The 15,342-nt window shown below is 34.7% G+C and overlaps 1 protein-coding gene across 1 annotated transcript in view; it reads left to right on the top strand.

Moving 5' to 3' along the window:
- ADGRV1 (adhesion G protein-coupled receptor V1) overlaps window positions 1–15,342 on the top strand; it is a 494,515-nt gene that overhangs the window by 184,329 nt on the left and 294,844 nt on the right. The window contains exons 75-80 of the mRNA XM_023522723.1: window positions 605–779; window positions 1,408–1,543; window positions 3,259–4,370; window positions 5,810–5,927; window positions 7,112–7,283; window positions 12,848–13,090. Coding sequence (XP_023378491.1) covers window positions 605–779; window positions 1,408–1,543; window positions 3,259–4,370; window positions 5,810–5,927; window positions 7,112–7,283; window positions 12,848–13,090 — 1,956 coding nt within the window. The remainder of the gene's footprint in view (window positions 1–604; window positions 780–1,407; window positions 1,544–3,258; window positions 4,371–5,809; window positions 5,928–7,111; window positions 7,284–12,847; window positions 13,091–15,342) is intronic.

Below are 15,342 nucleotides of genomic sequence, written 5' to 3' on the forward strand. Positions count from 1 at the left end.
TTAATTCATCTATAAATCTCAGAGGAGCCAGGGAAGGTTGCCCTTACAACAAGATCTTGCTTGATGTGGTTGAAAAGATGATTTTTTTTAGAATATTAGAATGATCATCTTTTTCACCTTTTTCATCTATGTATGTATGTATGTATGTATGTATGTATGTATGTATGTGCTCTAAAAACCCTTAATAGAAAATCTAGTTCATGATGCTTACTTTATAAACAAAGAATTTATTATTATGTCTTAAAAGTCAAATTTAAGTTCTAAATAGATCAGGTTCTATAAAGACCCATGAACAAATCATACCTAAATGCTGTTTTTAATCTTTTGCTCTCTTTTAGCCATAAAAATGTTTGTCTTTTTTAGATATTATTAATTTGAAGGATTTCATTTTGATAAAAAATAATAAAGCTATAAACTGTAATAAGAATTATAAAATAGAATAAATTTTCAAGGCTCAGAGGTCATATTTTAAACATCATTCATTAATTGAATAACAGGGAAATATATTGTGTATACAAAGAGAAAGTTGACTTTTAACCCATTTTTCAGAAAACAGGAACCTTTAGAGAAAAATAAAATATTCTCAGCATGTTTCCCCCCCCAGGTTGGATTTGAATCTACTGCTTTTTCACTCACGGATATCACTGCTGGAACAAGCCAAGTCGTGATTTCTAGGAGAGGCACATACGGCGCTCTCGTGGTTGCCTGGGTGGCTGGATATGCTCCTGGGTTAGAAATCCCCGAATTCACTGTTGTTGGCAACATGACTCCAAAACTGGGTAAATCATAGTTTTTCTAAGATCTGCTCTGTAGAACATGGAGATATATAATTGGCCACTAATTTTCTTGGATCATTCTAACTCTGGACAGTGAACTATTTGTTTCCTAATATAGTTCTCCCATATTAGAGTGATCAGAGTTGCAAAGGCTACTGGATGAGAATGAGACAAAGTTTAGTCCGTCAAATTAAAAACTTCATACCTCACCTGGGAAATAATGGTCACTAAGCAGACTATGCCATTTATGCATTAGGATTTGATAAAAGTAATTCTAAAAACTTAATTTGGACCATACAGTAATAAGAAAAAAGGCACATCTTTCCATAACATGTTTACCTGACTATTTCTGACAGTAGAGCAACTGTTACTTCATCTATTTCTAATTATATACCATTAGCTCTATGAGGGTCAGTGAGATGCAAATGTTAGATGGTTTGCTCTCTACCATGACGAGTTGTGCAGACGAGTTGAAGACAGGGTTTGTATGGTCTAGGAAGCTCCCTATAAGTTCATTTATCCCCCTCTCCCACTTTTTAAATGTTTTACTTTCACTACGTTTTTAAAAGTTGAATCCCAATTTAAGAACTCAGAACTGATGCCCTAATTCCCTTTTCATGTTTGTTTTCAGGGAGCCTGTCATTCTCCCATGGAGAACAAAGTAAAAGAGTCTCCCTGTGGACATTTCCCAGCCCTGGTCAGCCAGAGGCCTTTGTCGTTCACCTCTCGGGAGTGCAGAGCAGTGCCCCCGGTGGGGCTCAACTTCGGTAAGACCAACTCGATTCTCAACCAAGAATGTCTCTGAGGAGTAATCTGGAATTTATTAGTTGAAACAGAAAAACACAAGCATCACTTTCCTTGAAGCAGATGCAAAAATAGTTTTGGTATAGAGTAACATGTGGCCTGCATGCCAAGACCCCATGGCATGGAGGAAGGCTGGCTTTCCGAGTCACCACCCACTGCTTGCCTTGGAGAGAGCTCGTCATGACCTCCGAAGTGAGAATGCTGAACTGGGGTAACATCTCCGAAAAGAACCATAGTGGTAAAGTCACCTATTTTTAAAGGGGGCTGTCTTCTGAGAAGCAGCTGAAAAATCCTTGATTTCCCCAAGGGATTCAGAGTAAGAGGAAGGAATTGTAGTAGGGTAATAATGTGACTTGTACCAGTGGCTCTTTCAAAATTAATTTTTTAAAGTATTTGCAGGTAAAAATGTACCAGCCAAAAGCAATTTATTTTTCTCATACCTGGGGTAGACTTGATCAGAACAACGGAAGGCAGACCTTAGAGCCAGATTCATGAATTTAGCCCTGACTCTGCCACTTATTTGCTATGTGACTTGGGGAGAGTTACTTGATCTTTCTGTTCTTCGGTTTTCTTATTTGGAAAATGGAGGAAATGTGTGTGTTTAAGTGTGTTTGTATATATGTTTATGTGTGGGAGATACCAGTTGGCAGAATCGAATATGACTTTAGGTTATACATATGCCATTTCTAAAGTGTTTGGCCACCAAATATATTTCAAGGTAACAAATTCAGATGCCTTTAACAACACCAATAATAGCTAACAGTTTTATAGTGCTTACATTAGGCCACTCATCGCTTTAAGAAAGATATGTTTACTTTTTTACTCTTCAACCATATGACGTAGATACTATTATTAGTCCCATTTTATAGTTGAAGAAAGTGAGCCACAGATAGATGATGTAACGGACCTAGTGTCACACAGCTACCAAGTGTTGGGGCCATGATTTGAATCCAGGCTCTCTGGCCCCATCTTAGCTCTCAACCACTGTGCGATGTATCGAGCTATCAGTGCTTGACAATAGAGAGGAATGGGCTCTGGGGTGTCCTCTCTAAAGGCATTCAAATTTAGATTTAAAAAAAAATAAACTGTTAGCCAAAGAAAATATGTTTGTGATCTGGATTAAGCTGATGTGCTACCAGTATTACCTCTGACATAACTATTAACGCACAACAAAATAAGATAAAGCTAAGGTTTAACCACTCAGTCATGGACATTTCTTCCAATTCACGTGTAAAATTTTAGCAACATTTGTGTGAGAGAATAGTCCCATTACAGGCCTGTTGGAAGAGGCAAGAATTTTGCATCTAGCGGGGGTGACTATTTCTATTTGGTAGGTAAGAAACATGGCTGACAGCCAGAGCATCCTAAGAGATTTTGGTTCCCTGTGTACTGACCATAAAAGATAGCCTGATGTTTCAGACCCTTCAGAGAACTACTCTGGGATGACTGGAGAAACAGCAGAAACCTATGAACTCTTCACTTGGCTAAAACTTGTTAGGTCCTATCACCCACCCAATGTTAGCTCCTGTTCTTACATTTCTTGTGCTCTGATATATTCATCAATAAGTAAGATTTTATTGAATTCAAAAGGGCATATCAATTTGTGAAAGATCAATCTCTACAGTGGTTGGTATTCCTATATTTCATCATTTCTTTTATGATTTAATTTTTTTTCCAGATCAGGTTTCACTGTTGCTGAAATTGAACCAATGGGAATCTTTCAATTTTCTCCTAGTTCAAGAAACATCATAGTGTCAGAGGATACACAGATGATCAGATTACATGTACAAAGACTCTTTGGGTTCCATGGCAATCTCATTAAAGTTTCCTATCAGACAACTGCAGGAAGTGCAAAGCCACTGGAAGATTTTGAGCCTGTTCAGAACGGGGAACTGCTTTTTAAAAAATTCCAAACTGAAGTTAATTTTGAAATAATAATTATTAATGATCAGCTTCCTGAAATAGAAGAATTTTTTTACATTAATCTAACTTCAGTAGAAATTAAAGGATTACAAAAGTTTACAAAAGCTAATTGGAGACCACGCCTTAATCTAGATTTTAGTGTGGCAGTAATCACAATATTGGATAATGATGACCTGGCAGGAATGGATGTTTCTTTCCCCAAAACAACTGTAGCTATAGCAGTTGACACAGCTCTCATTCCTGTAGAAATCGACTCCTCCACCAAACGCCCTGACACAAGCAAAATAACAGCCATTCCACAAATGACTGAAATGGCTGCCACTGTTACTGAGGCAACTGGTATATCTGCTGTTCCTGAGAAACAAGTCACCCTTCTTGGTACACCTGCCATGTCTGAGAAGCCTGACGGGGCCACTGTAACTGCAGATGTTTCCATTCATGGAACATTTAGTCTTGGGCCACCCATTGTTTACGTTGAAGAGGAGATGGTGAATGGTACATTTAATGCTGCAGAAGTTCTTATCCGAAGAACTGGTGGGTCTACTGGCAATGTCAGTGTAATAGTTAAAACCTTTGGTGGAAGATCTGCTCAGAAGGAACCAAATGCATTGCCCTTTCATGATATCTATGGAATCTCCAACCTAACATGGGCAATTGAAGAAGAAGACTTTGAAGAACACACTCTTTTCCTTACGTTTATAGATGGAGAAAGAGAACGGAAAATATTGGTTCAAATTTTGGATGATGATGAGCCTGAGGGACAGGAATTCTTTTATGTGTTTCTCACAGACCCTGAAGGAGGAGCACAGATTGTGAAGGGAAAGGATGACACTGGATTCGCAGCTTTTGCCATGATCATTATTACAGGTGTGTCTTTGGAGTGATGGAGATAAAAATGTACTTTTGTGGTACCAAATTTGCAGTAAGGTCATTCTGTCTTAAATTTAAGAGGGCAAATTTCTTGAATCACACATAATAATTCATTAAAAATATTGTTTTCCTATGTCATGGACTCATAACATGAACACCTATTGTTCTGAGGTGCCAGGCTAAAATTTAATGGACGGTAAATGTCACTTAGCTCAGAACCAATTAAACAATCTATAAATCTATACTTTTACAATAGAGAGAAAACCTTAAACATAGTTAAGTTCGTGTTCTTATTCTGGAAAATCATTTAGTCATCCAAATATATGATTGCCTATCCTGTTTTAAGACCTCATTCTGAATTTCTCAACCACTTTAAATCATCCATCCCAAAGTCTAAGATCTCTTTGTCAGGAAATTCTTCGTATCTGTTGGGGAATAGATCAAAACTACTTTCTGCTGTCCTGCTTTTGAACCAATACAGTTTATATAGTTTTTGTACTGTTGGGTATATATCTTATGATAGCTTAAAAAAGCAGTTTTTTTTTAAAGAGTTCCTTATGTATTTTATAAAATCTTTTGGTGATAATTTGTAGTTTTCCTCTGAAATTATACTGTATTTAAGTGGATTAGCTTGACTTGTCAATACCTTACAATATTAGAGTCTTGACAAGGCTATCTCATGATTCTTGCCTACTCAGCTTTTTTATAGTTTTATACTGTGTTTTTGAGTTTCAGATGATACTATGATAAAACACTAGACTATTTCAGTACAGTGTAGGCCCGAGGTATTTTCCAGTCTAACACAATTTTGTGGTATGATGGTGCCTACAATCTCAAGCGTTGCTCAAAGCATTTTCTTTTACTCAGAGATACTCAAGAGTTCCTTAATCTATTTTTCTCTGGGACAAATAACCGAATGTATATCATAAATGGTCTTTGGGTCAATTCTTTTATTGGATGGTAAATCAGTTCAGTGGAGTTCATTTATTTAATAATTTTTTATTGAACACTTACAATATACTGGCCACTCTTTTTGATACTAAGAATATGGCAGTAAATAAAACAATTGCTGCTCTGGCAGGACTTACATTCTATGACAATATACTGACTTTCAACTGTGAACAGACATAAAATGTCCAGAACTGTCAAATGTAGGGTCTCATCAGAGAGAGATAAACATGTGTGTCGGCGTGGGCAGTAGGATTTGATGTTCTTTTTTTCTTCTGGTCTTCTGTTTTCAAAGTGTTAGCTATCTTCATGTTACCATTTTAATTCTAGTCTATTTTTAGGAAAGATCTTTAAAAATTATAGCGCCCCCCCCCCCAACTCGCTTGTGAATTTCTCACTTTTATACCACCTGAGCTGGAAAGATTAGTGAAGCATTGGAGATTTTTTAAAGACTGAGACATATTATAATTGTCCAATTTTCTTTTCAGGAAGTGATCTTCAAAATGGCATCATAGGATTTAGTGAGGAGTCTCAGAGTGGACTTGAGCTGGGTGAAGGAACTGATAGGAATAGACTGCATCTTATTGTCACAAGGCAGCCAAACAGGTGTGTTTTTATATATGGGGAAGATGTAACAGCCTGTGTGTCTATACAGTATCTAATCTGAATTGATAAAATGGTCAAGGCAGGATGAAATATTGATAAAAGCACATAGTATGGAATTTGCTTTGTCACGATTCAGATGTTCTAGTTCTTTTTTTTTTTTTATTGAACAATAAAGACATTTAATTAATCTTAATAATACAAAGCTTAGAAGTTGGCAGTTCCAGAGTTGTTTCAGTGACTCATCAATGTCGCCAAACACTTGGGCTGGGTTCTTATCTTTTCCATTTTGCCTCTTCAGTGTGTCAGTGATATCTCTCCTCATTGTCTCCAGATGGCTGCCACAGCTCTGAATATCTCATCCTCATATGCTGTTCTAGTTCTTAATCTATAATTTAACACATTTGGTGTATGAACATGATTTAGGGCTACTTTGATCATTTTGTACTTCATAAGTACCATACAGATGTAAGTCATCACTTTGTTATATTTATTCTTTTCTTCAGTCACTCCCATATGCAACCATGTCCTGTTAGGGAGACTCAGAGTACTGACATTTGCTTGCAACTTAGCGTTGTACACATTTTCTGAATGCTTATCACATACATGCACTTGGTATGCAAAAATGTACATGTATGTATATTACTTTTTCCATCTGGATCTAAATAGTGTCTGTAAAATGTAGATTAATCTCTTGCTCTTTATTTTTATAGCAACCATTTTTAGCAATTGTGTTCTTCCTTTAGAAGAATTCTTGTTAAAAGATGAAGAGTAACTTAGGGTGGTGAACATGCAATGCAGTATACAGATGATATATTATAGATTTGTACACTTGAAACCTGTGTAATTTTATTAACCAATGACATCCCAATACATTTAATTTAAAAAAAAATAAGGAATGTTTGCTTGAAGGCAGGGGTTCTCTATAATTTTTATTTTCATATTTTTGGTACATAACGGGCATAGTAGGCAGAAAAATATTATTTGTTTTCACATTCCTGATATGTAGTATTTCAATAAATACTTTTTCAGTATTGAATAGAGTACGGTCAAAGCATGCCATGTAAACTAAGTGTTATGCTTTAGATGAAGTGGTACACTTAGGCACAGTGATAACACATTCTGCATCAGACTCAGGCCTAATGTACTCTGTTACTGCATTTGCATAAGTTTTACTTTGTTCCTAGGGCCTTTGAAGATGTGAAGGTCTCCTGGCGAATCACATTTAACAAAACAGCCGCCGTGCTCCAGAAGGATGGTGTAAACCTAATAGATACACTTCTCTCTGTGTCAGGGACTACCACCTGTACCGCGGGTCAAACAAAGTGCTTTATCACCACTGAGCTCAAACCAGGGAAGGTAAGAAATGAAGAGGCACAGTATTGTCAACTTTCAATTGTATTTCTTTAGAATAAGTAATTTTAAAGCCACTTTATTGAAACTTACACATCGATTATGTGGAGATCCTTTATGTCTTGCCTAGCCATAAGCCTTTATCTCTTTGCTGGGCAATGGACTTCAGACCTAGAATTTATTACATTAGAGAATTTTTGTAAATAAGCTCATTATTATACACCTAAAACTAATACATGTTATATGTCGATTATATCTCAATTAAAAAAATGTGCATCAGTTTACTCCACTTCTATTTTTTGTCATTTCCAAGATTCTTCTGGGCCGACCTGCTCGTTGTGTGAATGAATGATCCTGTGAGTCATTTTTAGTCAGATTAGTGTCTCTGATTACTCTGAATGTTTAGTGTTTTGCTCTTCTTATATCTGTAGATTTGATCATATTATACTATATCCATAGATTTCATCATAGAATTAAAGTTCTCTCATTCTCTCTTCATAGGTAGTTAGAAAGTTCAGTTTTGATGTACTGGAGAGGCACAGAGGCCATGCTTGGTGAGCCTTTGGATAAATTCCTATTGGTTCATGTTGCACATGGCACCTAGAAGACAGACATACCCCTCTTTCGAAGGGAATCTGAATTATTCAGACGGTATTAGTTCATGATAACATTTAGTAATCATGTGTTTTTTTTAATGACTGTTCTGTGATACTTTAAAACCTAAGGAGCACTCAGTATTTGCTCTTCGTCTACTACTTAATTTATTAAACTCAATTAATTAATATAAAAACTAGACATAATATTATGAATATTCAGAAGTGTCATGGTTTCTTTGTACATGCCAAACAAAATAGCAGAAAAGCATGCACAAACGCAATTACAGTTGACCCCGAAAAGTGCAGGGGTTAGGGTTGCCAACAACCCTCAAAGTTGAAAACCCACTTATAAATTAAGTTGGCTCTCTTTCCACATATGTGGATTCTCAATCGCGGATCGAAAATACAGTTGATCCTTGAACAACATGGGTTTGAACCGTATGAGTGTGCTCATACACAGATATTTTTAAAAGACTCAAATTCAGCTAATTTTAATTACTTACTAAATGATTTTCTTTTTGCTACTCCAATAGTCATGCTACTTCACTGAAAGTCCTATTAAGCTGCTTTTTTTTAATCTTTCTATTTTGGTTTAGAAATCTCTGGAAGCATGTTAGCACATTTCCAGACTTATCCTGATTTCTCCTAATCTTAACCATCAATCAACTACTATCCAAGGACTTGATTTCTTTCATCAGAAAGAGTTTTAGAGCGGTCTAAATACCTACACTAGAGATATTCATGAGAGCTGATGGTTGGCAAGGGTTCTGCTGCTCTGGGCTACATTGGAAGTGATAGAGCTAGGAAATAAGTTTTTAAAATATTGAATTCCCACTAATTTTTTAAAATTTAACATATCATATTATTGTATTTTACTGTGAGTTTCATCAGCTACTCATTCTTACTATCTCATTAGAAAGGAGGAACTGAAATTTCAGTATTTAAAACATTCGATCATGTTATTCTATTTGAAAACATCTAAATCCTCTTCTGTGCATTTGTTCAAATAGTTTTATGCCTTCAGCAACCCCCAGAGCCCTACATTTCCTAACTCTTTCTTGAGGGCTAATCTGAATAGTCCTCAAGACTTCCTCCGTGATTCTCCTCCCATGGTATCTCCAATTAGAATTCTTAATTCTCTAAATTCACAAAGACTTTATCTATGCCTTTCTTATGGAAGTTATCAGTTACATGCAGGGTCAAAACATACATATTTCATCTTGACTGTTGGACTCTCAGCTGCTTAGAAATTAGGACATGGTTTTTATTAATCTTTGCATTCTTCCCATCACTCCATAAATATGTGTAGCATACATGAGTTACTGAAGATTCTATTGTACATTTTATCTCAAGTAAGAATTTTGGTGAATTAGCATCTTGGACAGTTCTCACAAGACTTAAAACATCTATCATACAATAGGTGTTTACCTCAGAATTGTAAGAAAAATCTTTGAGTTCAAAATCATTTTAATCCTTCATTGCTGTTTGGATAAATGTGTTTATCAGTCTTTTGCCGAGTTGGTTCTTTAAAGTGAGGCTTGCGTGTGATGAAAACAGTTTTCACAGAATGGAAATACCTTATTGGTGACAGCAGCCAGATATAGAAAGCATTCTAAAAAATAGAGAATTGTGCTTTAATACTGCTTGAAGGGGTCTCTATTGCAGGAGAGAGGTTAGAAAGGAGAAGAGCCAAACTGGGGTGGTCTTAGAGAAGCTGAGGGGAAGGAAAATAGGGAAGTTAGAATTTAGGTGAAAGAAGAGACTACTTCCTCTGAGCTTGCCCTTCTTGCAGGAGAATACCTACACACTAAAGATACTATAATTAAAGAGTAAGAAAATGAGAGAGGCAATAGATAGGATGCTAACTGTGTATATCTTTCTTCCTAACTCATGAAATGCTACTGAGCTCATATCCAAGTAGTTTCAGTTAGGCAAGAGAATTTAGCCTCACCTCTTATTTCTTTTTCTACTGTAATGTTCAAATCATAGAGTTGATTTTTCTCCTGCTGCTAATATTCAAGGCATTTTGCTCTCATTGTCTTCTTTGGCAAGGTATAGGCAAGAGTAATACACATTCCAGTTTCAGTAAGAGAAAGTTTTAAAAGAAGGAAGAAGGAAGATTATATTCCTAGAAGAGTGGAAAAAATATATTTTTTAAAAAGTTTCTAATATTTATTTTAACAAATTAAATTTTATGACTAGAAGGAAACTTATTACTCATCCAGTTCAGATTCTTTTTATGTCTGCTAAACTGATACCTAGACATATAAATGAAAATGGTTTTGCAGACAAATTCTTCTTTAGTGGTCTTTGAGAAATTATTTGGAGGTCCCAGCAGAGCAGCATAACTAACTATTTCTTAACTTTTGATCTAAGAACCATCTCTTTATTTTTTATCAGGGAATGCCTTCAAGGATACTGAACATATTCTGGGAGGTAATATGGTGGTTAGGAGTTTGGGCTCTGATGATAGAAGACCTAGGTTCAAATCTTAGGTCTTTCACTAAATGAGCTGGGTGACATTAGACAAGTTACTTAGCCTTCCTGAGCCCTTCCAGTTTGATGGGTTTAATAATAGGGCTTAGATTAAACAAGGTCATGGAGATGTCCTCTGCGCGGTTCTTGGCAAAGAGTTGGCCCTTCGTAAGAAAGTGTTAGTATAACTGTTATTCACAATGGGTGGGAATGAGGTCCATGGCATTTAGTGATTGAGAAGAAGGTACATCTGTACTAGTGGTAGAGGAGTTATAACCAGTCACAGCCAACACAACATATTCATGCATAGAATTATACTAGTGATTAATGGTGGTTTCTCGTAAACTCAATCCAGTCTCCTGACCCTCAACTCAAAGTTTTTTACTCTATCATATCTCTAATTATCATCTCTACTTTCATTTTTTAAGTTATAAAGAATTTAAGTAACTTTCCCTAGGCCAAGATTAAAACTCATCTTTTGAATTCCTTCTTTCTCTACTGCTTTATCTAATGATTCTATAATAGCAAAATATTTGAAGGTAATAGTTAATTTAGGAAGCACATCTTTAACCCACAAATCTGTTTAAACTAAACAGATTTTTAAACATTTGTTGCAAATATTTTTAAAAAATATTTAAGTAAGTAAGATATTGTTTCATTATTAGTTAGTCTGCTTCTTGGCAAGTATGAGCCCTGGAAAAACCATTTTATACAAGTAGGGCAAAAGATCATCCTGAAATGCTTCTGATCTAACTAAGAAGGCAATCTGCTCTGCTGGCAGTTACACACGAAATGAGTTCTTGTGAGATCTCCAGTCATATTTAAGTCTAGAGAGATTCAGGTATAATCTGTGAGTTTTGGTTTCTCAATATACTTCTGGCATTGATTGAATAGAGTATTTCTTTGTAAAACTGCAAGATTCCTTTTGTCTCTAGTCTAATTATGTGTGGCACCCATCTTTACATGGTTCAGTTTTAGACAGTTTCTTACTTAGATTATAACATATTCTTTTGACTAAGTGATTATAAGCAGTGTTCTAATCATTGTTACAATGAGAAGAAATATTTTACCAGAAAATAAAGAGAAAAATCTGTGCTATAATATAATATACTGAAATATAAAATAATGTAATATGCTGAAAACCTTAGTTAAATGAAACTATTGTGAATTAAAGCTCTCTTGGACATTAGGGAATAATAGTTCTTGAAAATAATTATTCATACTTTCCTAGTGTTTTAGTTTCTTGTATTTGTCAAATTTAGTTTCTCAAAAGTGGGAAGAGTACAGTTTTTACCATATTTAAATATTTACTGACAATTAATCAAAAAAATGGAAAGAATGATATGTGCTATATGAAAGCTAAACATATTTCTTTAGACAGTAAAAGTTCATTTACTGTATGTGACTAACATACAACTTATTCTTAGATAATACTAAAATTTGTGCTACTGTTTCATAGTATAATAAGCCTCATTAAAATGATCACAAAACAAATGATGAGTGAGACCCTTGCTGATAAATAAAAATGATGCATTATGTCAGATTATACAATGACAAATACAGATGAAAATGCATCAGCTTAGCTTTGAGTTATGTCAGGAAGCTAGCAATGCTGCTAAGATGTTTAGATTATTGTGTAAGAGTGAATAAGTATAAACGGGTGATTGACAGTATGTTATAAAATTGAACTCAGGCTTTAGAAAATAAATTATTTGAGATTATGGAGAAAGAACCGAAGTGAAACATGAGCAAACTATAACCAGCAGACTAAATTTATACTTCTTGATACTGAATTTTGAGGAATTTTTAAAAATACATAAAATTACTGAATTGACTATTATCAATATTTGGTTATATTTATGTAAAACCTTTTTGAAATAAAATTTTATGGACAAAGCTGAAGCTCTCTTTTTTCCTCTATCCACAGTGAATGTCTCAAACTCCACGTTCTGCCCAACCCAACCAGCCCCTCCACCTAAGCCAGCTACTGTCATGGCATTGTTTTGTTTTTAAATATTTAAACAGATATGTATTCATTAGTGATATTTAGTAAGCTTTATGTAATTTTTAACTTTACATCATTTTATCATGCTATATATATTATTATGCAACTTGATTTTTTTCACTCCGTGTTTTCAGATCCATTCACATTGGAAAGTATTGAAATAGTTCATTCCTCTTAACTACTAAATAACATTTCATTGTATGAATATATTTTATTTACACTTTTACTTAGTGAAGTACACACTTATAGAAGAAGATTGTCTCCTAACATTAACTTTCTATTAAGAAGCTCACCGAGGGAGAGTAATGATGTTTCTTAAAGAAAGACCAAAAAAAATATTAAGAATTTAATTCTGTAATTATACAGAATGTATCTCTAGATATATATTTAGTTCTGTAATTATGAATATGAATAATGCTAATTCTTAACATCAGAATTATCTTAAAATAGAAATATATTAGTAATCATCCTCTTTTTGTTTCTTTCATCATCAGATACCTCAAGTAGAAATGCATTTTTTTGTGGAACTGTATGAAGTAACTGCTGGAGCAGCAATAAACAATAGTGCCAGATTTGCACAGATTAAATTCTTACAGAGTGATGAACCCCAAAGCCTCATATATTTTTCTGTGGGTTCTCGGCTGCCAGTGGCTCATAAAAAGGCCACTTTAATCAGTTTGCAGGTGTCCAGAGATTCTGGGACAGGAGTGATGATGTCTGTTAACTTCAGTACCCAGGTAACAATGAGATATGTATTAACATACATTAAGGTTTTCTTCTTTATAGTGTTTGTAATGAAATGGAGAATAATCGATACATTATTTTCTTATGATGCTATCATAATTCACATTGTTTATAACGTTAAGCTTTATCCTTGAAATAGTTCAATTTTTCACTTAGATCATGTTTTAATGGTAGTCTTTTGTATTGTTCTTTCTTTTGGAAAAGCCGATTGTATTATGGAGACTATCTTATGTAAATCTGTTCTATAAGATCTCTAGAAAGCTAAAATTTCTTCACCATATAACTGAATAAGCATCAAAAATAAGTCTTTGTTACTGCTTATATCTGAACTAGTTGAAAACTTTCTCCAGAACTTCAAATACTAATTTGTCTTTATAGTTTTTTAAATGCATGAGTTCACATCCATCCTATTAGGTGACATCAGTTTAAAGAGAGGGAGCAGGTGGGTATCTAGGGATTCAGAGAGCAATTTTATGTGACACTAAGTGACCAGATCCTGCGGTTGGTCCAAACAAACTGTACATCTATCCAGCATTATTTTTTAAACTTTGTTTTAATAGCAAAACTCTACTATATTGAAGCAAAAGGGTTATCTACTCTGTTTGAAGCACAAGTTGGAACTTGCCCACCTTAGCTCTCTTTTTTAATTCTTTATTCATGTAACTCCAAGAAACCCACAATTTGAAAACTTCCATTCTGATCAGTGTCACCATTTATTCTTTTTCAAAATTCCAAACCTGGTGACTCTTTAGGCCTCAGGGTTTTGATGGTGTTTGTTTGTTTGTTTTTATAAAGTGCTGTTTAGTATATGCTTAGTTGTGTCGCTATCAGGTGGCTCAAACCATAGAATGTTCCATGTATAAAATACAACACGTGCAGCCAGTTTGCTGTAGCAATCATGCGAGTCAGGGATGGGAGGTGAGGACTAGAGCTCTGGGTTGTAGGCTGTCCTAGAAGCTTCCCCGGCAGAAAAGCTTGTCTATGAGAATAGAAATAAACTCCATTATAAATACCGCTGAAGTGATATGAACACAAAGAGAATTATTCATAGTGGGGAGATTTTAGTATTTTTTCTTTCAAGCATTTAAGATAGGAAAAGAAGTAAGAAAAAAAATGTGCTTTATTCTACTTCTCCCGTGAAATATATATAATCATAGGCTCACTACTTTGTAGGGTAGAGGACTGGTGATGAAGAACAGATGATAAAGAGATTTGAGGCACATTTTAAGCTAGTTCATACATTCAGAGAAGGGAATTAAAGTCGCCAAAATAAGACTCTGAATGCCAATATCTCAATCATATTTATTAATATTCTTTCTAGATTCTTCATAAATGATGCTTTGCAAAAACACGTGCTGTCACTAGCATGTATAACTCATAGAGTATTTTTATAACACTATAAAAATCAGCGTGAAGGATCCCTGTGGTGATGGAAACGTTCTGTGTCTCTACTGTATCAATATCGGTATCCTGTTTGTGATCTATTATAGTTACCAACGAGGGCTATTGGGTAAAAGATGCAGGAGATCACTCTTTATTATTTCTCATAACTGCATATGAATCTACAGTTATCTCAAAATAAAAAGTTTAATTTTAAAAATTAGAAATCAAAGTTTCACTTCTCCAGTATTTTTTTATTTTCCTATTGCTTCATTGTCCCTGCATTTTTTCTCTCCGGATGCTAGGCAGCTGCCAGAAGACAAAGACATATAATTCTATTTTCCAGTAGCTGGCAAAAATAAGAAAATAATTGGGGATCAAGCTGTAGCAATATCTGTCTTTATTTTACTTTAAATAGATTTTCATAATGTAGTTAAAACATCAGCTGCAGTGTACATACACTGCGGTAGGTCAGCATCGCCAGTATGCAAATACTATAGTCTTAGCATGAGTTCTCTCATATCTACATGTTTGTAATATAAAGTTAAGGATATAAAGATTTGAGATGATGAAAATATCACTCATTCCAGTTATCATTAAATTAAATAGGCCTATGGCTAAGCCAAATTTGAAAACCAATTTCAAATTATTTCATTTATATATGTGTGTTCTAGCCCAAAGCACAGAAGCTCAAGAAAGAACATGCCTTCCCCCTTTATTCTCACATTGCCTATTCTATTCAAAGGCTGTTTCTATAATAATTTCTGTTGTTGCTTTTAAATTGCATAGTGCTACTTGTTTTTATATGTATTTTATAAATACAAGAACATTTTAATTGTTTCATCTTTTTTAAATGTCCAATTTG

This window comes from Pteropus vampyrus, unplaced genomic scaffold (genome assembly GCF_000151845.1).
Source record: "Pteropus vampyrus isolate Shadow unplaced genomic scaffold, Pvam_2.0 Scaffold11, whole genome shotgun sequence".
NCBI classification, from domain to species: domain Eukaryota; kingdom Metazoa; phylum Chordata; class Mammalia; order Chiroptera; family Pteropodidae; genus Pteropus; species Pteropus vampyrus.